Genomic DNA, 25,356 nt, shown 5'->3' with positions numbered 1-25,356 from the left:
TAAAATGAACATATTTACATATTTGATCATGCGTACATATTATTGCACATACATGTGTGTGAAAACAGTGTGTATTGTATGTCCAGTAATTGTGCACCAGTTGGAGGTGGAAATGGCGGTTTTTCTCCATCACAACCTCCTCCTCCTCCTCCACCTCCTCCTCCACCTCCAGGCCCTCCTCCCCCTCCAGAGTTGGACGGAGGTGTTTCGGGAGGAGGAGGAGGAGGAGGAGGAGGAGACTCCCCTAAATCCCCCGGAGAGAAGACGGCGCTTTTGGATCAGATCCGGGGAGCAACGCAGCTGAAGAAGGTGGAGCAGAACAACCGAGCGCCGGCAACGGGAGTGGGGAGGGACGCCCTGCTGGACCAGATCCGACAGGGGATGAAGCTCAAGAACGTAAGACTAACCTCCCTCATTAATATATAACGACAAAGCAATGTGTTTCCAAAATCCTTTCTTACCTACATAACTAATAGTGGTAGCATCTCCCTGGTTGAGAAAAAGGTTCCTGTGTCTGATTGGCTGGGCCGATTGCAAACCACGCCCCGTAAAACTCCCAAAACGTTTTGTGAAGCCGCCATTTTATTATCCTCGCATTGCATTATTAGCATTAGCATTAGCATAGCGCACAAACGCAGAGAGACTAACTTATGGCAAGACAAAAGAAAACATGGGAGCGGTGGAGATGAGGAGGTGTCGGCGTTATGGCGATTCACTCGGAAGGCTTCAGTAGAAGCTGCTGGGAGTGACTAAAAACTAAAAAGTTCTCATGAACTAAGTTCTTTCTTCTTACTTTCACTCAGAAACCTCATTCCAACTTAAAAATGTTACACATCTTTCTGACATGATTCGTGTTAAACAACTTCTTCAACAGCATCTAAGTGTATTATGGGGTGTCATCAAATGCCGTTGCCATGGCGAAAGATCATTCGCCATCAAGTTAGTTCAGAAGTTTGCAGTTCAAATATTCTGCTGCTTTTCCAAGCATTTGTACTTTCTTTTCTTCTCTCATCACACATTCAAGCCCCCAGTGTTCATGTATCATTTCAATCTAAATTCTTCACTTTCTTCTTACATTACATTTCAGCATAGCAGTTTCAGCATAAAGCATTCCCACTAGCAATTTCTTCAGGAATTGCATTCTCTAGTTACTTTTATGACTCAGAAATATTGGAGTTTATGATTCAGTGTACAGTTGAAAATGCACGGATGTTTAATCACCTTTTTTGTACTGCTTTTCTAGTGGCCTCAGGTCGAAGTCTGTTGGCAGTGAAACGTTTATATGATGTACTTTTATTTGACTTATCGTGAGTTTCCCCCAGGATAAGTAAAGTGTTCTGCTTCTGATGTGATATCCTGTGATCAAAGGAGCCTCAGATTGTTCCTGTGATAAACCTCTCTGGTTCTTTGTGTGTCTGCAGGTTCCCGATCAGCCCGAGTCCGGCCCTCTGTCAGCGGCTCCCAGCGCCGGCATCGTGGGCGCTCTGATGGAGGTGATGCAGAAGAGGAGCAAAGCCATCCATTCCTCAGGTAAAAGCTTTGGCTGTCAGCTTTTAGAGTCAGAACTATGGATTACATGTCAGAATTCTGAGAAAATAAAAATATGAATTTTTTTGTTTTGTTTATGTATGAACTCAAAACATTCACTTTTGTTCAGATCTAGAACTAAATTCCCTCCTCTCTAGCATGTCATCACTAAGTCCATGGTTCTGATTTGGCTCTATACCTTTTGCCAAAAAACACCACCTGATAATTCAGGAACTTATAAGTTCCTGAAAAATCCATACAGAAACAACATTCTAAGTGTAAACAACAATGGACCAATCAGCACAATGACTACTTTCACTTTTGGTACTTTAACTATATTTTGAATGAAGGACTTTTATTTGTACAGAGTATTTCCTACACTCTGGTACTTCTACTTTAACTCAAGTACAAGATCTGAGTACTTCTACTTTAACTCAAGTACAAGATCTGAGTACTTTTACTTTAACTCAGGTACAAGATCTGAGTACTTCTACTTTCACTCAAGTACAATATCTGAGTACTTCTACTTTCACTCAAGTACAATATCTGAGTACTTCTACTTTCACTCAAGTACAAGACCTGAGTACTTCTACTTTTACTCAAGTACAAGACCTGAGTACTTCTACTTTCACTCAAGTACAATATCTGAGTACTTCTACTTTCACTCAAGTACAAGATCTGAGTACTTCTACTTTTACTCAAGTACAAGATCTGAGTACTTCTACTTTAACTCAAGTACAAGATCTGAGTACTTCTACTTTAACTCAAGTACAAGATCTGAGTACTTTTACTTTAACTCAGGTACAAGATCTGAGTACTTCTACTTTCACTCAAGTACAATATCTGAGTACTTCTACTTTCACTCAAGTACAATATCTGAGTACTTCTACTTTCACTCAAGTACAAGACCTGAGTACTTCTACTTTTACTCAAGTACAAGACCTGAGTACTTCTACTTTCACTCAAGTACAATATCTGAGTACTTCTACTTTCACTCAAGTACAAGATCTGAGTACTTCTACTTTTACTCAAGTACAAGATCTGAGTACTTCTACTTTAACTCAAGTACAAGATCTGAGTACTTCTACTTTTACTCAAGTACAAGATCTGAGTACTTCTACTTTTACTCAAGTACAAGACCTGAGTACTTTTACTTTTACTCAAGTACAATATCTGAGTACTTCTGCTTTTACTCAAGTACTAGATCTGAGTACTTCTACTTTAACTCAAGTACAAGATCTGAGTACTTCTACTTTTACTCAAGTACAAGATCTGAGTACTTCTACTTTAAATCAAGTACAAGATCTGAGTACTTCTACTTTTACTCAAGTACAAGATCTGAGTACTTTTACTCAAGTACAAGATCTGAGTACTTCTACTTTAACTCAAGTACAAGATCTGAGTACTTCTACTTTTACTCAAGTACAAGATCTGAGTACTTCTACTTTAACTCAAGTACAATACCTGAGTACTTCTACTTTTACTCAGGTACAAGATCTGAGTACTTCTACTTTTACTCAAGTACAATACCTGAGTACTTCTACTTTTACTCAGGTACAAGATCTGAGTACTTCTACTTTTACTCAAGTACAAGATCTGAGTACTTTTACTCAAGTACAAGATCTGAGTACTTCTACTTTAACTCAAGTACAAGATCGGAGTACTTTTACTCAAGTACAAGATCGGAGTACTTTTACTCAAGTACAAGATCTGAGTACTTCTACTTTAACTCAAGTACAAGATCTGAGTACTTCTACTTTAACTCAAGTACAAGATCTGATTACTTCTACTTTTACTCAAGTACAAGATCTGAGTACTTCTACTTTTACTCAAGTATAAGATCTGAGTACTTCTACTTTAACTCAAGTACAAGACCTGAGTACTTCTACTTTTACTCAAGTACAAGACCTGAGTACTTTTACTTTTACTCAAGTACAATATCTGAGTACTTCTGCTTTTACTCAAGTACTAGACCTGAGTACTTCTACTTTTACTCAAGTACAATATCTGAGTACTTCTGCTTTTACTCAAGTACAAGATCTGAGTACTTCTACTTTTACTCAAGTACTAGACCTTAGTACTTCTACTTTAAATCAAATACAAGATCTGAGTACTTCTACTTTTACTCAAGTACCAGATCTGAGTACTTCTACTTTTACTTAAGTACAAGATCTGAGTACTTCTACTTTAACTCAAGTACAAGATCTGAGTACTTCTACTTTTACTCAAGTACAAGACCTGAGTACTTCTACTTTTACTCAAGTACAAGATCTGAGTACTTCTACTTTAACTCAAGTACCAGATCTGAGTACTTCTACTTTTACTTAAGTACAAGATCTGAGTACTTCTACTTTATCTCAAGTAAAAGATCTGAGTACTTCTACTTTAACTCAAGTACCAGATCTGAGTACTTCTACTTTTACTTAAGTACAAGATCTGAGTACTTCTACTTTTACTCAAGTACAAGATCTGAGTACTTCTACTTTTACTCAAGTACCAGATCTGAGTACTTCTACTTTTACTCAAGTACCAGATCTGAGTACTTCTACTTTAACTCAAGTACAAGATCTGAGTACTTCTACTTTTACTCAAGTACAAGATCTGAGTACTTCTACTTTAAATCAAGTACAAGATCTGAGTACTTCTACTTTTACTCAAGTACAAGATCTGAGTACTTTTACTCAAGTACAAGATCTGAGTACTTCTACTTTAACTCAAGTACAAGATCTGAGTACTTCTACTTTTACTCAAGTACAAGATCTGAGTACTTCTACTTTAACTCAGTTACAAGATCTGAGTACTTCTACTTTTACTCAAGTACAATACCTGAGTACTTCTACTTTTACTCAGGTACAAGATCTGAGTACTTCTACTTTTACTCAAGTACAAGATCTGAGTACTTTTACTCAAGTACAAGATCTGAGTACTTCTACTTTAACTCAAGTACAAGATCGGAGTACTTTTACTCAAGTACAAGATCGGAGTACTTTTACTCAAGTACAAGATCTGAGTACTTCTACTTTAACTCAAGTACAAGATCTGAGTACTTCTACTTTAACTCAAGTACAAGATCTGATTACTTCTACTTTTACTCAAGTACAAGATCTGAGTACTTCTACTTTTACTCAAGTATAAGATCTGAGTACTTCTACTTTAACTCAAGTACAAGACCTGAGTACTTCTACTTTTACTCAAGTACAAGACCTGAGTACTTTTACTTTTACTCAAGTACAATATCTGAGTACTTCTGCTTTTACTCAAGTACTAGACCTGAGTACTTCTACTTTTACTCAAGTACAATATCTGAGTACTTCTGCTTTTACTCAAGTACAAGATCTGAGTACTTCTACTTTTACTCAAGTACAATATCTGAGTACTTCTGCTTTTACTCAAGTACAAGATCTGAGTACTTCTACTTTAAATCAAATACAAGATCTGAGTACTTCTACTTTTACTCAAGTACCAGATCTGAGTACTTCTACTTTTACTTAAGTACAAGATCTGAGTACTTCTACTTTAACTCAAGTACAAGATCTGAGTACTTCTACTTTTACTCAAGTACAAGACCTGAGTACTTCTACTTTTACTCAAGTACAAGATCTGAGTACTTCTACTTTAACTCAAGTACCAGATCTGAGTACTTCTACTTTTACTTAAGTACAAGATCTGAGTACTTCTACTTTATCTCAAGTAAAAGATCTGAGTACTTCTACTTTAACTCAAGTACCAGATCTGAGTACTTCTACTTTTACTTAAGTACAAGATCTGAGTACTTCTACTTTTACTCAAGTACAAGATCTGAGTACTTCTACTTTTACTCAAGTACCAGATCTGAGTACTTCTACTTTAACTCAAGTACAAGATCTGAGTACTTCTACTTTTACTCAAGTACCAGATCTGAGTACTTCTACTTTAACTCAAGTACAAGATCTGAGTACTTCTACTTTTACTCAAGAACAAGACCTGAGTACTTCTCCCACCTCTGGTCTCTTCTAACTCTCAGCAAGAAAGCTAATAAGCGAATTACAAAGTGTTTAATTCCCCTGTATTTCCACGCCCTTTAACACCGTTTTGTTTCCCCAGACGAAGACGAGGATGACGACGAAGACGAGGACTTCGAAGACGACGAAGAGTGGGACGACTAGTGAAGAAATCTGTCCTCTGCACCGACCGCTGACACTAAAATATCTTCTAAAAAACCCTTCCAGCATCAGACTAAAACTGTAATGTAAATGTTGTAAGAATTGGCTGTATATTTATTTTTTTGCCTTTTTTGCTCTTTTTATTTGAACGATTATAAGAATGAATCTGTGCAATACCTCATCTGTTAGATCCGTCACACATTCCCATCGTTAAAGACTCCTTAGAAAGCACTAAACGCCGCCATCAGCACATTTCATGATCGACGCTATAAACCCTCGCTGCTCCCTGACAACAGTCTGAACCGAGGCTTCATCGCTCCTTGGGAAATATTGTTTCTCTTGTTTCCATTCCTCTTCTGAGAAACTGAAAAGGAGACGAGCAAACAGGCAGGACCCTCTTTGTGTTAGAATGCTAGATAACACTATTTTCTTACCGTGCTTCTTCTGTCGCGTCTCCTAACGAAGTTTAGTTTAGTCGTGTTCTTTTTTCATGAATCCTTTTTTGACCAAAATGGCTCAGTCGCCTCACGTGTTTTTTTTTATGAAGTTAAAGCCGTTTATTTGCACACAGTTTATATGATAGCTCAGTTTTGTGTTTAGTTTTTTCAAGTGTGTGTTTGTTGAGTTTATTTGTATTTAGTTTCAAGCAGGTTACAGTGAAGATGGACATTTTTTAAAAAGGTTTTGCGATATCGTGACCTTGTTCGAATGGGACTACAAACATCTTCTTTGGCTTGATACAAAAACATGTCTACACACACACACACACACACACACACACACACACACACACACACACACACTCACTTGTGAAATGATGGAAGTTTTGTTCTTATGGTCTGGTTGGTTGTTTTTGTTGTGGCATCTTTCCGTTATTTCCTGCAGGAGGAAACATCTCCAGTTCTCTGGTCCCTATTTCAAATATCACGTCATGCAGAAAAAAAAAAGATGGATATAATTCTTCCTCTTCCCTCCAGTTAACAAACTATCATTTTATGCAATGCGACTGTACATGCCTCCTCATGGAGAATCATTTATTTAAAAAAAAGAAGCAAATAATAAATAAACCAAATGTGGCATTTGCAAGCAGCTTGTGGTTCGGCGATGCCTGAGATCCCTTTGTGTGTAAACGGAAAAAAGAAATAGCCGACGCTCGTTTTAACTGTTCGAGTTTTTACCGTCCTGCAGCGAGGCTGAAAGCTGAGATACTGACAGTGAGCCTGTGAAAAGGGTTGGGAGGGGGGAGGGCAATGAAAATACTAAATTGTATACTTAAATAAATGTTAATATTTACAGAGAAATGTGTGTCTTGTTATTTGTTAAAGTGGTTCTACTTCAGAGGGGATGAAGTCCAGTTTGGTGCAAAAATCAACATTCATTTTATGTTTCTGTAAAGAAACATTTTATACAGGTATCGACCCAGAACTGGCCCCCATTAAAGTCAGCATTAATTATTTTCAATGTGTGTAGGCTGATTAAAACCATTAGGAACAGTAGGTAGTTGCAGGGAAGCTTCATAGAGACTTGACACAACATGACTACAGGCCTAGTTGAATACTCAATGCTGATTGGTCCATTTGGAACATTCTGTGGTCTGCTCTTTATCACTAGTAGACCAGACGTCCTTGAGTATGTCTTTTTTGCCGTCGTTTGCTGGGTACAGATCTTAACAATAGTTTGAGGGAGATTTTAGCCTTTGCAACTAAAACTTAACAAACTGCAGGGAAGGCAAAACCCAAAAAGCACAATAGGGTCTCTATGAAGTTTGTGATTTCAGAATGAGCTTGAAGGAAAAAACGCATTAAAGACAATCTAGGTACCATCACTAGTTACACTTGGATTTCATTGTGCTCCTTTGTTCCTGTAAACTGTTTCAGCAGACTGTCCAGTATACACAGAGACATTATCATACACTACCTACCACCTCAGATTTAAAAGGGTATCTGAGTTCTCTGAGAATAGCTGATGGGGTTTTGAATCAGAGTTTTTTGTCATAAACACATGAACTGCTTTTTTTCCCCGAATAAATACAATAAAGTTGAATCAGAATGTATTTTTATTTCAAAAAAGATACAATTCAAAAACGTTTGTGTTTTGCTAAATATTCATATAAACAAGGATGAGACAAATACTGTTGTCTCTGAAACAGAGACATTCATTAAAGTAGAAACGCTTGTGTGTCGTACGTCGGATTTGACAGTCCTGAAGGCAGTTGATTTCAAAGATTTTAAGAGATCATTTGAATCATCGCAGTTGATTGGTTTCATGATGTTTGTAACAATGTGACACAAAGACATTTTTTTACAGAAAAGAAAATAATATTTTTCAAATAGAAATCTGGTATAACAATGTATAGAGGGGGCATCCCCCCAGAAGACATTTATCACATGTAATTATAGCGAACCCCGTGTGAAACATCAAAGGGTTGTTCTACTCAGTTTGATTGACAGGAGAGATGATCAGAGCGGCAGAGTTTTCACCACCATCGTTGTTACCAGGACTAAAGAATGGGTAGAGTTTCTCTTTGAAGCAGCAGCCAGTGAAGGAGTAGATCAGAGCTGCAGCATCAACATCATAAAAGGAGACCAGACCCTCCTCATAATCCACAAACACCCCCACCTTCTCAGGCTGAGACTTCAGAGAGAGACGGACTGGAGGACCAGCAAAAGCTTTGTACTCATTTCCATTCCTCAACACTATCATCCAGTAACCATCCTGAGGAGTCGCTGAGATCTTTCCCTTCCTGTTGATCGACTCTCTGACCACTCCTAGATCCCAGTCAGTCTTCCCTTTAACCTGAACCTCGCAATAAAATCTTCCTGAAGAGAAACTCTGCTTTGCTAAAACACAAGTACAAGAATCAAATCTCTCTGGATTGTTTGGGAGATTCTTCCTCACATCACCAAGTGTAACTTGTTTTCCATCATCAGACAGGATGAGATAGGGATATGCTGTATCAGGATCAAGAGTCACCTCCACCTCAGACTGCTGGACCCTCTTCAGCTCCACCTCAGACTGCTGGACCCTCTTCAGCTCCACCTCAAGCAGCTTCTTCATCTGTTTCCTGAGCGTCTCCTCCAGCTGAGTCACAGCTCTCCTCACAGTCCCCTCATATGAAGGTGGACGGACCCTGACTTCTGTCCAGTTCTTGGTGGGTGGAGCAGCGTTCAGGGACGTGAAGCTTTGGAGGAGGTGGAGCTGGTCTTCAGAGCGTGAGAGCTGCTCCACCTCAGAGCTTCTCTTCTTCAGCTCAGAGACTTCCTGTTCCAGCTCTTTGATGAAGCCTTCAGCCTGTTCCTCTGTCTCTCTCTGCTTCTCTTTGATGGTGTCCATGAGCTCGGCCTGGCTTCTCTCAACAGACTCCTTCAGAGCGGTGAAGACCTGAACACCATCTGCTATCTCTCTGTCTGCTCCTTCCTTACTGAGCTCCACTGAGCGGTTCATCTCCTGAATCTTCAGTCGTCTCTTCTGGATCATCTGCTGGATTTCAGCCTCTGTCTTCCCCAGCTCAGCCTTCTTTCCTTCATATTCTTCTTTCAGAGGAACAACATCATGTGTCTTGTGGTCTGAATAGGTGCAGTGCAGGCAGACACACACCTGGTCGGTCTGACAGAACAGCTCCAGCAGTTTATCGTGCTTCACACACATCCTGCTTTCCAGGTTCTCCACAGGGTCGATCAGCTGATGTTTCTTCAGGCCTGCTCTTGTCATGTGAGGCTCAAGGTGAGTCTCACAGTAGGACTCCAGACACACCAGGCAGGACTTCAGGGCCTTCAGTCTGGTTCCAGTGCAGACGTCACAGGGAACTTCTCCTGGTTTGACAACGTGTCGCTCTGAGCTGCTGCTGCTGGCTTTCTGTTGAGCTGACTGTCTGAACTGAGCAGCCATCTCAGAGATGAAAGTGTTGACCCGCAGATCAGGCTTTATGTTGAACACCTCTTTGCAGTTGGGACACTGACTCGGGACATTTCTATCCCAGTGTTGAGAGATGCAGGCTTTACAGAAGTTGTGTCCACATGGTATGGCGACTGGATCAGTGAACACATCCAGACAGATGGAGCACAGAAACTGATCCTCAGTCAGCAGACAGCTGGCAGCAGACATGTCTACACTCTGAGGACGTGAGCAAGTGAAAAACAAAACCATGGTTAGTCTTTTTAATGATTATTTGTCAAACTACAAAATATGTTGTGAATGCTCATTGTTTCAAAGCTGACAGTTGCAAACAAAAACAATCAAACAAACATAAAGAGATAACCTTTAAAAGTATAATACATAATTATAATAAGACTTATGGAGCACAATTGACGAAGCTCTGTAGATGAGATGATCCACAAAACCCCCCAGAATCAAAACATATTGAGTAACCCTTAAGCACCATATTAAGCGTGTGCGTCGTGTGTGAGTGCATGTGTGTGTGTTTTTATGTCAGTTCGCGAAGGGAGGCATGTCGGTGAGTGGGAGGCGTCTCTTTTGTCATTGTTTTGTTTAAATAAATTGATATAATATGTTTCATTCAATTTTGTATTGTTAATTCTTTATTACACTTTTCAAGTATTTGTATTTCAATATCTGAACGCTGCTTCTGTAACGAAATAATTTCCCAAATTTGGATAAATAAAGTCTATATTTATATAGACCATCCATTAATTGGTGTTAGCAGTAATTTTTGGTGTCATGTTGAAATCTTGAATGTAATCTAATTAAACCCCTACTCATCCAGTAAACAGAAAATAATACCAATAATAAATATTATAATAACGCTGAATTAAACACAAATATTATAATTTACTGTGATAATAGACCTCTGTTAAACATTTGCCCTGAGACGAACTTCCTGTCTGAGTAGAGCTGAGGGTTTGAGTTTACACCGGATGTTGAAACTTATGGTTGAAACACAGGAAATATCTTTTCAAAGACAGACAGCAGTAACTAGAGAGAAGTTGAGAGGAAAGGGTTATAAGTTAAAGCCTGCTGACCAAAGTGTATAACAGTTAAATAGGTTGTACAATCTAAATATCGTGCCTTTACAGACTATACAAAAAGAGACCTCCCAAACAATCTGAGCTAGGCTAGTTAGCTGTTAGCAGGCCTGGGCTAACTGCTGTTCCGGTTCTTCGTCTCGTGTTTAGTGAGGCGTAGTGTCTCTGTAGTGCACTCACCAGTGTTTGCTGAGGTTCTGCTGTGTTGTTGAGAAGAAGCTGCTGGATTCAGTTGTTTCTTCAGAGAAACAGAGACGCGGTCTGGACTGCAGCTCTGCTCTCACTAAGTTTCACTTTCGTTTCTGTGAAGTTGAAGCTCTCCTGTTTCAGTGTTGCAACTCCTCTCAGTGTAGCTCTGAGTGAGGGTGTGTCACTCTCTAGGGAGGACATTAACTCAGCTTTGTAACAAGAGGACTTTTGACATTATGTTTACCATGTTTTTGTTACAAAGGAGAAAAAGTTAAGATGGAAAACGTTTGTCACAAATAGGCCTCAGTGTGATTTTGAGGTTTTACAAGAAAACACCTCTTTAAAATAACTAAACGCAGATAAATAGAGGTCTGTAAATTAAGTGTCTCAATCAGAGAGTAGCAGGTCTAAATTACCTTCCACCACTTGAATATCAATAGTGTCTGAGAAAACACATGATAATGTACATACACTGTGCACATACATGATGTATTATCATCACTTTTATTTTCATTCATGACTTTGTAAATCTCGAGTTTGAACATTTAGAAAACAAGCCTGGTTTATTCCACCGATGTTTGCATGTAATTTGTTTTACTATAAGTTCAATGATACAGTTATTTATGAAAAGCGTGCATCAGGCTGCAGTGGGTTAGTTCCTCCACAAGAGGGCGGCCTCAGCTCTCTCATTTTCTACAGTCTGGTTTTGGGTTCATATCATCTTCTCAAACACAACTAAACTGCACATCTTTACTTTCAATCATGGACATCCATTTGGGGTGCCCCTCCGTCCAGAGCCCCGGCCTCAGCTCCTCCCCCTCCGCCTCCCACCAGACCGGGAACTCTTGGAGCTCCGCCTCCTCCTCCTCCACCCAATAGAGGAGGTCATCATCAACCCCCTCCTCCTCCCCATCACCACCATCAACAACAACAAACACAACAACATCAACCACCTCCTCCCCGACCTTCCTCTCACTCCTCTTCCTCCCCACAAGCCCCGCCCCTTACCCCTCCCCCAATGTCCCAGCAGTCTCCAGTTGGAGGTGGAAATGGCGGTTTTACTCCATCACAACCTCCTCCTCCTCCACCTCCTCCTCCACCTCCAGGCCCTCCTCCCCCTCCAGAGTTGGACAGAGGTGTTTCGGGAGGAGGAGGAGGAGGAGGAGGAGGAGACTCCCCTAAATCCCCCGGAGAGAAGACGGCGCTTTTGGATGGAAGGAACGCAGCTGAAGAAGGTGGAGCAGAACAACCGAGCGCCGGCAACGGGAGTGGGGAGGGACGCCCTGCTGGACCAGATCCGACAGGGGATGAAGCTCAAGAACGTAAGACTAACCTCCCTCATTAATATATAACGACAAAGCAATGTGTTTCCAAAATCCTTTCTTACCTACATAACTAATAGTGGTAGCATCTCCCTGGTTGAGAAAAAGGTTCCTGTGTCTGATTGGCTGGGCCGATTGCAAACCACGCCCCGTAAAACTCCCAAAAAGTTTTGTGAAGCCGCCATTTTATTATCCTCGCATTGCATTATGAGCATTAGCATTAGCCCAGCGCACAAACGCAGAGAGACTAACTTATGGCAAGACAAAAGAAAACATGGGAGCGGTGGAGATGAGGAGGTGTCGGCGTTCTGGCGATTCACTCGGAAGGCTTCAGTAGAAGCTGCTGGGAGTGACTAAAAACTAAAAAGTTCTCATGAACTCAGTTCTTTCTTCTTACTTTCACTCAGAAACCTCATTCCAACTTAAAAATGTTACACATCTTTCTGACATGATTTGTGTTAAACAACTTCTTCAACAGCATCTAAGTGTATTATGGGGTGTCATCAAATGCCGTTACCATGGAGATAGATCATTCGCCATCAAGTTAGTTCAGAAGTTTGCAGTTCAAATATTCTGCTGCTTTTCCAAGCATTTCTACTTTCTTTTCTTCTCTCATCACACATTCAAGCCCCCACTGTTCCTGTATCATTTCAATCTAAATTCTTCACTTTCTTCTTACATTACATTTCAGCATAGCAGTTTAGCATAAAGCATTCCCACTAGCAATTTCTTCAGGAATTGCATTCTCTAGTTACTTTTATGACTCAGAGATATTGGAGTTTATGATTCAGTGTACAGTTGAAAATGCACGGATGTTTAATCACCTTTTTTGTACTGCTTTTCTAGTGGCCTCAGGTCGAAGTCTGTTGGCAGTGAAACGTTTATATGATGTACTTTTATTTGACTTATCGTGAGTTTCCCCCAGGATAAGTAAAGTGTTCTGCTTCTGATGTGATATCCTGTGATCAAAGGAGCCTCAGATTGTTCCTGTGATAAACCTCTCTGGTTCTTTGTGTGTCTGCAGGTTCCCGATCAGCCCGAGTCCGGCCCTCTGTCAGCGGCTCCCAGCGCCGGCATCGTGGGCGCTCTGATGGAGGTGATGCAGAAGAGGAGCAAAGCCATCCATTCCTCAGGTAAAAGCTTTGGCTGTCAGCTTTTAGAGTCAGAACTATGGATTACATGTCAGAATACTTAGAAAATAAAAATATGACTTTTTGTTTTTTTGTTTAATGTATGAACTCAAAACATTCACTTTTGTTCAGATCTAGAACTAAATTCCCTCCTCTCTAGCATGTCATCACTAAGTCCATGGTTCTGATTTGGCTCTATACCTTTTGCCAAAATACACAAACTTATACGTTCCTGAAAAATCCATACAGAAACAACATTCTAAGTGTAAACAACAATGGACCAATCAGCACAATGACTACTTTTACTTTTGGTACTTTAACTATATTTTGAATACAGGACTTTTACTTGTACAGAGTATTTCCTACACTCTGGTACTTCTACTTTAACTCAAGTACAAGATCTGAGTACTTCTACTTTAAATCAAATACATTATCTGAGTACTTCTACTTTTAATCAAGTACAAGATCTGAGTACTTCTACTTTTACTCAAGTACAAGATCTGAGTACTTCTGCTTTTACTCAAGTACAAGATCTGAGTACTTCTACTTTTACTCAAGTACAAGACCTGAGTACTTCTACTTTAACTCAAGTACAAGACCTGAGTACTTCTACTTTAAATCAAATACATTATCTGAGTACTTCTACTTTTACTCAAGTACAAGACCTGAGTACTTCTACTTTAAATCAAATACATTATCTGAGTACTTCTACTTTTACTCAAGTACAAGACCTGAGTACTTCTACTTTAAATCAAATACATTATCTGAGTACTTCTACTTTTACTCAAGTACAAGATCTGAGTACTTCTACTTTTACTCAAGTACAAGATCTGAGTACTTCTACTTTTACTCAAGTACAAGACCTGAGTACTTCTACTTTAAATCAAATACATTATCTGAGTACTTCTACTTTTACTCAAGTACAAGACCTGAGTACTTCTACTTTAAATCAAATACATTATCTGAGTACTTCTACTTTTACTCAAGTACAAGACCTGAGTACTTCTACTTTAAATCAAATACATTATCTGAGTACTTCTACTTTTAATCAAGTACAAGATCTGAGTACTTCTACTTTTACTCAAATACAAGACCTGAGTACTTCTACTTTAAATCAAATACATTATCTGAGTACTTCTACTTTTACTCAAGTACAAGACCTGAGTACTTCTACTTTAAATCAAATACATTATCTGAGTACTTCTGCTTTTACTCAAGTACTAGATCTGAGTACTTCTGCTTTTACTCAAGTACTAGATCTGAGTACTTCTACTTTTACTCAAGAACAAGACCTGAGTACTTCTACTTTTACTCAAGAACAAGACCTGAGTACTTCTACTTTTACTCAAGTACAAGACCTGAGTACTTCTACTTTTACTCAAGTACAAGATCTGAGTACTTCTACTTTTACTCAAGTACAAGATCTGAGTACTTCTACTTTTACTCAAGTACAAGATTTGAGTACTTCTACTTTAACTCAGGTACAAGATCTGAGTACTTCTACTTTAAATCAAGTATAATATCTGAGTACTTCTACTTTTACTGAAGTACAAGATCTGAGTACTTCTACTTTAAATCAAATATAATATCTGAATACTTCCACTTTTACTCAAGTACAAGATCTGAGTACTTCTACTTTTACTCAAGTACAAGATCTGAGTACTTCTACTTTTACTCAAGTACAAGATCTGAGTACTTCTACTTTTACTCAAATACAAGATCTGAGTACTTCTACTTTTACTCAAGTACAAGACCTGAGTACTTCTACTTTTACTCAAGTACAATATCTGAGTACTTCTACTTTTACTCAAGTACAAGACCTGAGTACTTCTCCTACCTCTGGTCTCTTCTAACTCTCAGCAAGAAAGCTAATAAGCGAATTACAAAGTGTTTAACTCCCCTGTATTTCCACGCCCTTTAACACCGTTTTGTTTCCCCAGACGAAGACGAGGATGACGACGAAGACGAGGACTTCGAAGACGACGACGAGTGGGACGACTAGTGAAGAAATCTGTCCTCTGCACCGACCGCTGACACTAAAATATCTTCTAAAAAACCCTTCCAGCATCAGACTAAAACTGTAATGTAAATGTTGTAAGAATTGGCTGTATATTTATTTTTTTGCCTTTTTTGCTCTTTTTATTTGAACGATTATAAGAATGAATCTGTGCAATACCTCATCTGTTAGATCCGTCACACATTCCCATCGTTAAAGACTCCTTAGAAAGCACTAAACGCCGCCATCAGCACATTTCATGATCGACGCTATAAACCCTCGCTGCTCCCTGACAACAGTCTGAACCGAGGCTTCATCGCTCCTTGGGAAATATTGTTTCTCTTGTTTCCATTCCTCTTCTGAGAAACTGAAAAGGAGACGAGCAAACAGGCAGGACCCTCTTTGTGTTAGAATGCTAGATAACACTATTTTCTTACCGTGCTTCTTCTGTCGCGTCTCCTAACGAAGTTTAGTTTAGTCGTGTTCTTTTTTCATGAATCCTTTTTTGACCAAAATGGCTCAGTCGCCTCACGTGTTTTTTTTAATGAAGTTAAAGCCGTTTATTTGCACACAGTTTATCTGATAGCTCAGTTTTGTGTTTAGTTTTTTCAAGTGTGTGTTTGTTGAGTTTATTTGTATTTAGTTTCAAGCAGGTTACAGTGAAGATGGACATTTTTTAAAAAGGTTTTGCGATATCGTGACCTTGTTCGAATGGGACTACAAACATCTTCTTTGGCTTGATACAAAAACATGTCTACACACACACACACACACACACACACACACACACACACACACACACACACACACACACACACACACACACACACACACACACACACACACACACACACACACTCACTTGTGAAATGATGGAAGTTTTGTTCTTATGGTCTGGTTGGTTGTTTTTGTTGTGGCATCTTTCCGTTATTTCCTGCAGGAGGAAACATCTCCAGTTCTCTGGTCCCTATTTCAAATATCACGTCATGCAGAAAAAAAAAAGATGGATATAATTCTTCCTCTTCCCTCCAGTTAACAAACTATCATTTTATGCAATGCGACTGTACATGCCTCCTCATGGAGAATCATTTATTTAAAAAAAAGAAGCAAATAATAAATAAACCAAATGTGGCATTTGCAAGCAGCTTGTGGTTCGGCGATGCCTGAGATCCCTTTGTGTGTAAACGGAAAAAAGAAATAGCCGACGCTCGTTTTAACTGTTCGAGTTTTTACCGTCCTCCAGCGAGGCTGAAAGCTGAGATACTGACAGTGAGCCTGTGAAAAGGGTTGGGAGGGGGGAGGGCAATGAAAATACTAAATTGTATACTTAAATAAATGTTAATATTTACAGAGAAATGTGTGTCTTGTTATTTGTTAAAGTGGTTCTACTTCAGAGGGGATGAAGTCCAGTTTGGTGCAAAAATCAACATTCATTTTATGTTTCTGTAAAGAAACATTTTATACAGGTATCGACCCAGAACTGGCCCCCATTAAAGTCAGCATTCATTATTTTCAATGTGTGTAGGCTGATTAAAACCATCAGGAACAGTAGGTAGTTGCAGGGAAGCTTCATAGAGACTTGACACAACATGACTACAGGCCTAGTTGAATACTCAATGCTGATTGGTCCATTTGGAACATTCTGTGGTCTGCTCTTTATCACTAGTAGACCAGACGTCCTTGAGTATGTCTTTTTTTCCGTCGTTTGCTGGGTACAGATCTTAACAATAGTTTGTGGGAGATTTTAGCCTTTGCAACTAAAACTTAACAAACTGCAGGGAAGGCAAAACCCAAAAAGCACAATAGGGTCTCTATGAAGTTTGTGATTTCAGAATGAGCTTGAAGGAAAAAACGCATTAAAGACAATCTAGGTACCATCACTAGTTACACTTGGATTTCATTGTGCTCCTTTGTTCCTGTAAACTGTTTCAGCAGACTGTCCAGTATACACAGAGACATTATCATACACTACCTACCACCTCAGATTTAAAAGGGTATCTGAGTTCTCTGAGAATAGCTGATGGGGTTTTGAATCAGAGTTTTTTGTCAAACACATGAACTGCTTTTTTTCCCCGAATAAATACAATAAAGTTGAATCAGAATGTATTTTTATTTCAAAAAAAGATACAATTCAAAAACGTTTGTGTTTTGCTAAATATTCATATAAACAAGGATAAGACAAATACTGTTGTCTCTGAAACTGAGACATTCATTAAAGTAGAAACGCTTGTATGTCGTACGTCGGATTTGACAGTCCTGAAGGCAGTTGATTTCAAAGATTTTAAGAGATCATTTGAATCATCGCAGTTGATTGGTTTCATGTTGTTTGTAACAATGTGACACATCAAAGACATTTTTTTACAGAAAAGAAATATAGAAATCTGGTATAACAATGTATAGAGGGGGCATCCCCCCAGAAGACATTTATCACATGTAATTATAGCGAACCCCGTGTGAAACATCAAAGGGTTGTTCTACTCAGTGTGATTGACAGGAGAGATGATCAGAGGGGCAGAGTTTTTACCACCATCGTTGTCACAAGGACTAAAGTATGGGTAGAGTTTCTCTTTGAAGCCGCAGCCAGTGAAGGAGTAGATCAGAGCTGCAGCATCAACATCATAAAAGGAGACCAGACCCTCCTCATAATCCACAAACACCCCCACCTTCTCAGGCTGAGACTTCAGAGAGAGATCGACTCGGGGAACAGCAAAAGCTTTGTACTCATTTCCATTCCTCAACCATATCATCCAGTAACCATTCTGAGGAGACGCTGAGATGATTCCCTTCCTGTTGATCGACTCTCTGACCACTCCTAGAGTCCACTGAGTCTTCCCTTTAACCTGAACCTCATAATAAAATCTTCCTGAAGAGAAACTCTGCTTTTACACAAGCACACATATCAAATCTCTCTGGATTGTTTGGGAGATTCTTCCTCACATCACCGTGTTTAACTTGTTTTCCATCATCAGACTCAGACAGGATGAGTCTGGGATATGCTGTATCAGGATCAAGAGTCACCTCCACCTCAGACTGCTGGACCCTCTTCAGCTCGAGCAGCTTCTTCATCTGTTTCCTGAGCGTCTCCTCCAGCTGAGTCACAGCTCTCCTCACAGTCCCCTCATATGAAGGTGGACGGACCCTGACTTCTGTCCAGTTCTTGGTGGGTGGAGCAGCGTTCAGGGACGTGAAGCTTTGGAGGAGGTGGAGCTGGTCTTCAGAGCGTGAGAGCTGCTCCACCTCAGAGCTTCTCTTCTTCAGCTCAGAGACTTCCTGTTCCAGCTCTTTGATGAAGCCTTCAGCCTGTTCCTCTGTCTCTCTCTGCTTCTCTTTGATGGTGTCCATGAGCTCGGCCTGGCTTCTCTCAACAGACTCCTTCAGAGCGGTGAAGACCTGAACACCATCTGCTATCTCTCTGTCTGCTCCTTCCTTACTGAGCTCCACTGAGCGGTTCATCTCCTGAATCTTCAGTCGTCTCTTGTGGATCATCTGCTGGATTTCAGCCTCTGTCTTCCCCAGCTCAGCCTTCTTTCCTTCATATCCTTCTTTCAGAGGAACTACATCATGTGTCTTGTGGTCTAAAACAGTGCAGAGCATGCAGACACACACCTGGTCGGTCTGACAGAACAGCTCCAGCAGTTTATCGTGCTTCACACACATCCTGCTTTCCAGGTTCTCCTCAGGGTCGATCAGCTGATGTTTCTTCAGGCCTGCTCTTGTCATGTGAGGCTCCAGGTGAGTCTCACAGTAGGACTCCAGACACACCAGGCAGGACTTCAGGGCCTTCAGTCTGGTTCCAGTGCAGGCGTCACAGGGAACTTCTCCTGGTTTGACAACGTGTTGCTCTGAGCTGCTGCTGCTGGCTTTCTGTTGAGCTGACTGTCTGAACTGAGCAGCCATCTCAGAGATGAAAGTGTTGACCCGCAGATCAGGCTTTATGTTGAACACCTCTTTGCAGTTGGGACACTGACTCGGGACATTTCTACCCCAGTGTTCAGATATGCAGGCTTTACAGAAGTTGTGTCCACATGGTGTGCTGACTGGATCAGTGAACACATCCAGACAGATGGAGCACAGAAACTGATCCTCAGTCAGCAGACAGCTGGCAGCAGACATGTCTACACTCTGAGGACGTGAGCAAATGAAAAACAAAACCATGGTTAGTCTTTTTAATGATTATTTGTCAAACTACAAAATATGTTGTGAATGCTCATTGTTTCAAAGCTGACAGTTGCAAACAAAAACAATCAAACAAACATAAAGAGATAACCTTTAAAAGTATAATACATAATTATAATAAGACTTATGGAGCACAATTTACGAAGCTCTGTAGATGAGATGATCCACAAAACCCCCCAGAATCAAAACATATTGAGTAACCCTTAAGCACCATATTAAGCGTGTGCGTCGTGTGTGAGTGCATGTGTGTGTGTTTTTATGTCAGTTCGCGAAGGGAGGCATGTCGGTGAGTGGGAGGCGTCTCTTTTGTCATTGTTTTGTTTAAATAATTTGATATAATATGTTTCATTCAATTTTGTATTGTTTAATTCTTTATTCCACTTTTCAAGTATTTGTATTTCAATATCTGAACGCTGCTTCTGTTATCAAATAATTTCCCAAATTTGGATAAATAAAGTCTATATTTATATAGACCATCCATTCATTGGTGTTAGTTGTAATTTTTGGTGTCATGTTGAAATCTTGAATGTAATCTAATTAAACCCCTACTCATCCAGTGAACAGAAAATAATACCAATAATAAATATTATAATAACGCTGAATTAAACACAAATATTATAATTTACTGTGATAATAGACCTCTGTTAAACATTTGCCCTGAGACGAACTTCCTGTCTGAGTAGAGCTGAGGGTTTGAGTTTACACCGGATGTTGAAACTTATGGTTGAAACACAGGAAATATCTTTTCAAAGACAGACAGCAGTAACTAGAGAGAAGTTGAGAGGAAAGGGTTATAAGTTAAAGCCTGCTGACCAAAGTGTATAACAGTTAAATAAGTTGTACAATCTAAATATCGTGCCTTTACAGACTATACAAAAAGAGACCTCCCAAACAATCTGAGCTAGGCTAGTTAGCTGTTAGCAGGCCTGGGCTAACTGCTGTTCCGGTTCTTCGTCTCGTGTTTAGTGAGGCCTTGTGTCTCTGTAGTGCACTCACCAGTGTTTGCAGAGGTTCTGCTGTGTTGTTGAGAAGAAGCTGCTGGATTCAGTTGTTTCTTCAGAGAAACAGAGACGCTGTCTGGACCGCAGCTCTGCTCTCACTAAGTTTCACTTTCGTTTCTGTGAAGTTGAAACTCTCCTGTTTCAGTGTTGCTCCTCCTCTCAGTGTAGCTCTGAGTGAGGGTGTGTCACTCTCTAGGGAGGACATTAACTCAGCTTTGTAACAAGAGGACTTTTGACATTATGTTTACCATGTTTTTGTTACAAAGGAGAAAAAGTTCAGATGGAAAACTTTTGTCACAAATAGGCCTCAGTGTGATTTTGAGGTTTTACAATAAAACACCTCTTTAAAATGACTAGACGCAGATAAATAGAGGTCTGTAAATTAAGTGTCTCAATCAGAGAGTAGCAGGTCTAAATTACCTTCCACCACTTGAATATCAATAGTGTCTGAGAAAACACATGATAATGTACATACACTGTGCACATACATGATGTATTATCATCACTTTTATTTTCATTCATGACTTTGGAAATCTCGAGTTTGAACATTTAGGAAACAAGCCTGGTTTATTCCACCGATGTTTGCATGTAATTTGTTTTACTATAAGTTCAATGATACAGTTATTTATGAAAAGCGTGCATCAGGCTGCAGTGGGTTAGTTCCTCCACAAGAGGGCGGCCTCAGCTCTCTTATTTTCTACAGAGTCTGGTTTGGGGTTCATATCATCTTCTCAAACACAACTAAACTGCACATCTTTACTTTCAATCATGTACATCCATTTTAGGGTACCCAAATGCATGTACTTTACCACAAGACCTTTACATCATGCATTCTCTAAATGTTTTGACCAACTTCTGCAGGTCCATATTAAGATAAGATGGACCTTTATTCATCCCTGTGGTGAAACTCAGTAGTTTAACAGCAACAAGGTAAAATTGATCAAAGATAACAATTAAAAACGATAAAATAAGTATACAATCAGAAATGAATTAAAATGAACATATTTACGTATTTGATCATGCGTACATATTATTGCACATACATGTGTGTGAAAACAGTGTGTATTGTATGTCCAGTAATTGTGCCATTGTAGAACTTGTTTTATATAATTGGTATACTATTTTTTGCATACTTTTATTATACATTTGTCCTTGGTTTTTCTCAGATAGATAGATGGATAGACTTGTTTAAGAGTAGAGTAGTTTACAGATGTGTTATATTATTAAACAGCTGCTTAAAATGCACTCTGGAATACTTGAAGCTTTTAGGCAAAACAAATAAGACAAAATTAACAAAGTAACCGCAGCTCCGAAATTATAAATATTTTCATGATCAATTGCAATTGTTCCTGTATATCCACTCAAACGTAAATCAAAATATGCCATCATTACTTTTAGAAATGATCATAAAAATGACATTAATTAATCTAAAGAAACCCTAGTATAACTGTTGAATAATCTGCTTTAAACACAAAAAACACAAACAATTGAAGTGTACAGGAATATGTAATATAAATGTTGTGTAATTATTTTTTAATTCAGTTCATTTTAAGCCTTTTGGTAATAACCTCGCTCAGAGTCAGAATTTGGTTTATTGACAAGTAGGTTTACACATGCATGCAATTTGCTCTGGTTGATTATGGATGGATACAAGGGGTGTAACGGTATCCGTATTCGTGCCGTACCGTCACGGTTCGGACGTCACGGTTCAGCACATGCAGTCACACGACGAATACGCCTTTTTTTTATGAGTGGGAAAAAAGTCTATCATAGAGAGGCGAAGTCCCTCCCTTTCCGGTGACCTCCATGGGACCTTATTTCGGAAAAATTATGTATTGTAGTCAATGGCGAGAGAAAACGTATCTTTCCATCCCGTTTGAATTGTGCCACGAATTACATAAAAAATTATTTCCAGGTAAAAAAAGTCAGTTTGTCATAGAACTGTTGAAATATAAGACTATGAAAAATACACAACTAGAAACACTACAAATCCCAGAGTTGCGTAAGTGATGTCATAAATGTTTTCCTCCACATAAGAGATAGCTAAGATAACTTTAACAATATGCCTGTATGCTTTGTACCAGGTTGTAATCATACCAGCAATGGGTCTCGTTCTTTCGCTTCCCGTCTGATGAAAGGACCAGGAGTGGCTGGATCAAGTTAGCTACCTAGCTGGTAGCAAGCACTTTAGTTAGCATTACAGCCGGCTTAGCCTTGTCATTTTTATTAGCCTTAACACGAAGTAACATTAAGTAACCCAAAATGTTAAACATTAAGAGTAGTAGTCAGTGGCGGCGCCAGGGGGTGGCTTGGGCTCAAGCCCCCGGATGTTTTCAGAATTTTTTTTAAATAAAAAACGTCTCGAGTGATTTGCAGTACCGGAGTCTAACAGAGAGGCAGAAGCTGCGAGACAGTAGCCTGCGTACTGCTTAGCCTTCCCTGCCCTGAAGAAGAAGAGATCCTTCGTTAGCGTGAAGGGTCTGCTTTATGCGCTCCGCAGTAGCCCCGCGATGCTCCGGCGAGTTCACAGTATGGGTCTGGCCGATTATCGGGGCCGATATTCCGCATTTGACCGATTAAACTGCGAGTGCAGCCTCGCAGTTTTTCAGGTTGATATGGATCATACTGGATCACACTTCTTCCAGGTTTTCCTTCGCTGATGAAACTGCCGCTGAGTTGATGAAGTTCGGGTTCACAAAGGTCGATACGAACCTCAACACTGGAGCAAGAGGAGATGTCATCTACCTTTGGTACTTCAAGGGGTCCAGAGAGTTCGACAATCCCATAGTGGAGATTGACGTCACTACTAAAGTAACGTGTTATAGCAGAAAGTTGAATACAGCGTATTTCTGGTATATTCATTTTAATGTCACCTGATATATAGGATGTGTGTTAAACTTGAATGGACGAGTCAATTTTTCCTCTTAATAATAGAGAAGTTTTTTTATATATATTCCTAAAATGATGTCCCATTTTAAGTAGAAGTAGATTAGCGGAAATTATCTTTTCTTCCACTTTTGTGTTATAATCAAAAGGTGGTTTTTGGCTATTTGTGAGTAGGTAAGGTACAGTACAACCTGTGATTTCTGCCTTGAGTAAAATGATTACCCGTTGATAAGTATTTTTCAGAAAGTCATTTTGGGCTTGCAAGGGCGGAACCCAGTAGTTTATCTGTAAGAGTTTTTTGTATGATCTGGAAACTTAAATTAATAAAAGGAGGAAATGTTATGTCAAGTCTTGGACCTTCTCAATATAACTATAATTGAATTACAGTTTCCAGATATTAGAAGAGGCCCATGAGTCTCTTTGCTAATTATCAATGGTCTTTGCAATTAACAGCAGATGTACCCATGTTAAGTAAATTGGTAAAGGTCAGAGGAACTCCAAGAGAGGTCTTCCTCAGATATAATACAGTTAAAATCTTGTTAGTTAGTGGTTCATATCCAGCATGCATTAGCTAAGAAACGATAAGGATGTTGGTGTGTTGGAAATGTATGTGCGCTCATGTGCAGACATATATATAGTTTGTTAATTGGATAATTCATATCCTGCAAGACTCCTAAAAGAGGCCATGAGACGATTGGGTCACACACAGTTAGAGAGACAATAGTCCTTCTGAGTTATCAATAGATGTATTCATTCTAAGTGAGCTGACTTCGAGGTTGGAGGAAGTTCAGAGAAGGCCTTAGGGTATAAGAACAGTTAACCTTTGTTAGTTAACTAATCCTAAAGATGTCATGAGACGAGGACGTTTAAACATAAATAGGGAAATGTGTGTGCGTTCTGTCAAAGAGTCCTATTTTTTGTAAAGTTCTAATACTTCAAAACATCGCTGTGGGACTGCTCGAGAGCAGAGGTAATGTTTTCCTCGTTATTATTGATTGTTGTACAACGAAATAATCATTGATCAACGATACCTGTTATGTGCAACGATATAGTGAAACATCCCTATAAGGACACAGGCACATGTGTGTGTGTGTGTGTGTGTGTGTGTGTGTGTGTGTGTGTGTGTGTGTGTGTGTGTGTGTGTGTGTGTGTGTGTGTGTGTGTGTGTGTGTGTGTGTGTGTGTGTGTGTGTGTGTGTGTGTGTGATCTAAAGTAACTTACATGTATTACTTGTATTAGTCAACTATAAACGACTATATCTTAAACATATCTTCAAGATGCCAAAAGTATGTGAAACTGTGTGTGTATTAAACTGATGGGGGAGGGGGCCGGAGAGAAGGAAGTCTATGCAAAATGTGTGTGTGTGTGCAGGCTGCCATATGCAAGTACCGGACACCAAATGTGTCTGCTTTACCTCAAACTTAAGAGACTCTACTTTCCGGGTCGCCCCAGCTGGCTCGCGCTGATTCGCTGATCGGCCATCGTTTTTGTATCTCCCAATAAGATGACCTGCTCGGGGCTCCTTCTGACTGACCATCCCGATATTATATCGCACGGTAGTGGAATTGAGCCCAGAGTACTCTGTATTTTGTATTGTTGTTTTTTACCATTAAACTCAGCTTATTGCTTTTGGGTGTTGGAGTCCTTTTTCTTGTGGCAGACTGCTCATCAACGGACGGCGCGGAGCAGAGGTGAACCTTCCAACCACTCAATTGGGTGGTTCTCCAACACTACAGATCCAGAAGGTGAAGTTCAGAAGTACGAGAGCAGCTGGGAGAAACTGGGCTGTGATCTGAACCGCAGTGCTAAAGGGAACTGGATCTACGCCTGGGTGCAGAGAGAAGAGCAAACGTACATCTGCGACCTCAATGTCACTGAAAACTTTTAATCTGACCAAGAGTTGTTTAAGGAAGGCTACATCCGCATAGATGAGGATTTCACTAAGGGTAGAGGGGATTCCTATTGGTTCTCCTGGTACCGGCAGACCACCGACCCCCAGCGTGCT

General features: G+C 39.8%; 2 protein-coding genes and 2 long non-coding RNA genes across 5 annotated transcripts; 2 read left to right on the top strand and 2 right to left on the bottom strand.

The window, feature by feature from the left end:
* The first annotated feature begins 63 nt into the window (after positions 1–63).
* LOC307040159 (actin nucleation-promoting factor WASL-like) lies at positions 64–6,676 on the top strand. Its single transcript, XM_079682752.1, has 3 exons — positions 64–396; positions 1,422–1,530; positions 5,611–6,676. Exons 1-3 carry the CDS (start codon positions 79–81, stop codon positions 5,670–5,672), a joined length of 489 nt encoding a protein of 162 aa, XP_079538878.1. The 5' UTR covers positions 64–78; the 3' UTR covers positions 5,673–6,676.
* Positions 6,677–7,707: 1,031 nt separating this feature from the next.
* LOC307041251 (uncharacterized protein) lies at positions 7,708–21,325 on the bottom strand. The gene is given in 5 exon segments (XM_079684560.1): positions 7,708–9,782; positions 17,529–17,544; positions 17,767–18,171; positions 18,173–19,410; positions 20,461–21,325. Coding segments are annotated over 4 exon segments (3,333 nt in total). The 5' UTR covers positions 19,402–19,410; positions 20,461–21,325; the 3' UTR covers positions 7,708–8,099.
* Positions 12,213–15,261, top strand: LOC307040162. The gene is made up of 3 exons (XR_013808438.1): positions 12,213–12,529; positions 13,187–13,295; positions 15,233–15,261. It is a non-coding gene; the product is annotated as an uncharacterized lncRNA (long non-coding RNA).
* Positions 15,444–17,259, bottom strand: LOC307040161. 2 transcript variants are annotated; one of them, XR_013808436.1, is made up of 2 exons: positions 16,079–17,259; positions 15,444–16,042 (listed from the first exon to the last, which is right to left on the bottom strand). It is a non-coding gene; the product is annotated as an uncharacterized lncRNA (long non-coding RNA). The 2 variants fall into 2 exon arrangements; XR_013808437.1 differs by having other exon boundaries at positions 16,091–17,259.
* Positions 21,326–25,356: the final 4,031 nt, after the last annotated feature.

Source organism: Notothenia rossii, assembly GCF_949606895.1.
Source record: "Notothenia rossii genome assembly, chromosome: 5".
NCBI lineage: Eukaryota > Metazoa > Chordata > Actinopteri > Perciformes > Nototheniidae > Notothenia > Notothenia rossii.
Note: the sequence above shows the minus strand (reverse complement) of the source record. Positions and strands in the feature narration are given on the sequence as shown.

What these genes read in the sequence shown, in the direction of transcription:
- LOC307040159 (XM_079682752.1), top strand. Translation starts at nt 79, where the DNA reads ATGTCCAGTAATTGTGCACCAGTTGGAGGTGGAAATGGCGGTTTTTCT. An exon ending in AGGGGATGAAGCTCAAGAAC is followed by an intron (nt 397 to 1,421) that starts GTAAGACTAACC and finishes GTGTGTCTGCAG; the next exon opens with GTTCCCGATCAGCCCGAGTC. An exon ending in CAAAGCCATCCATTCCTCAG is followed by an intron (nt 1,531 to 5,610) that starts GTAAAAGCTTTG and finishes TTGTTTCCCCAG; the next exon opens with ACGAAGACGAGGATGACGAC.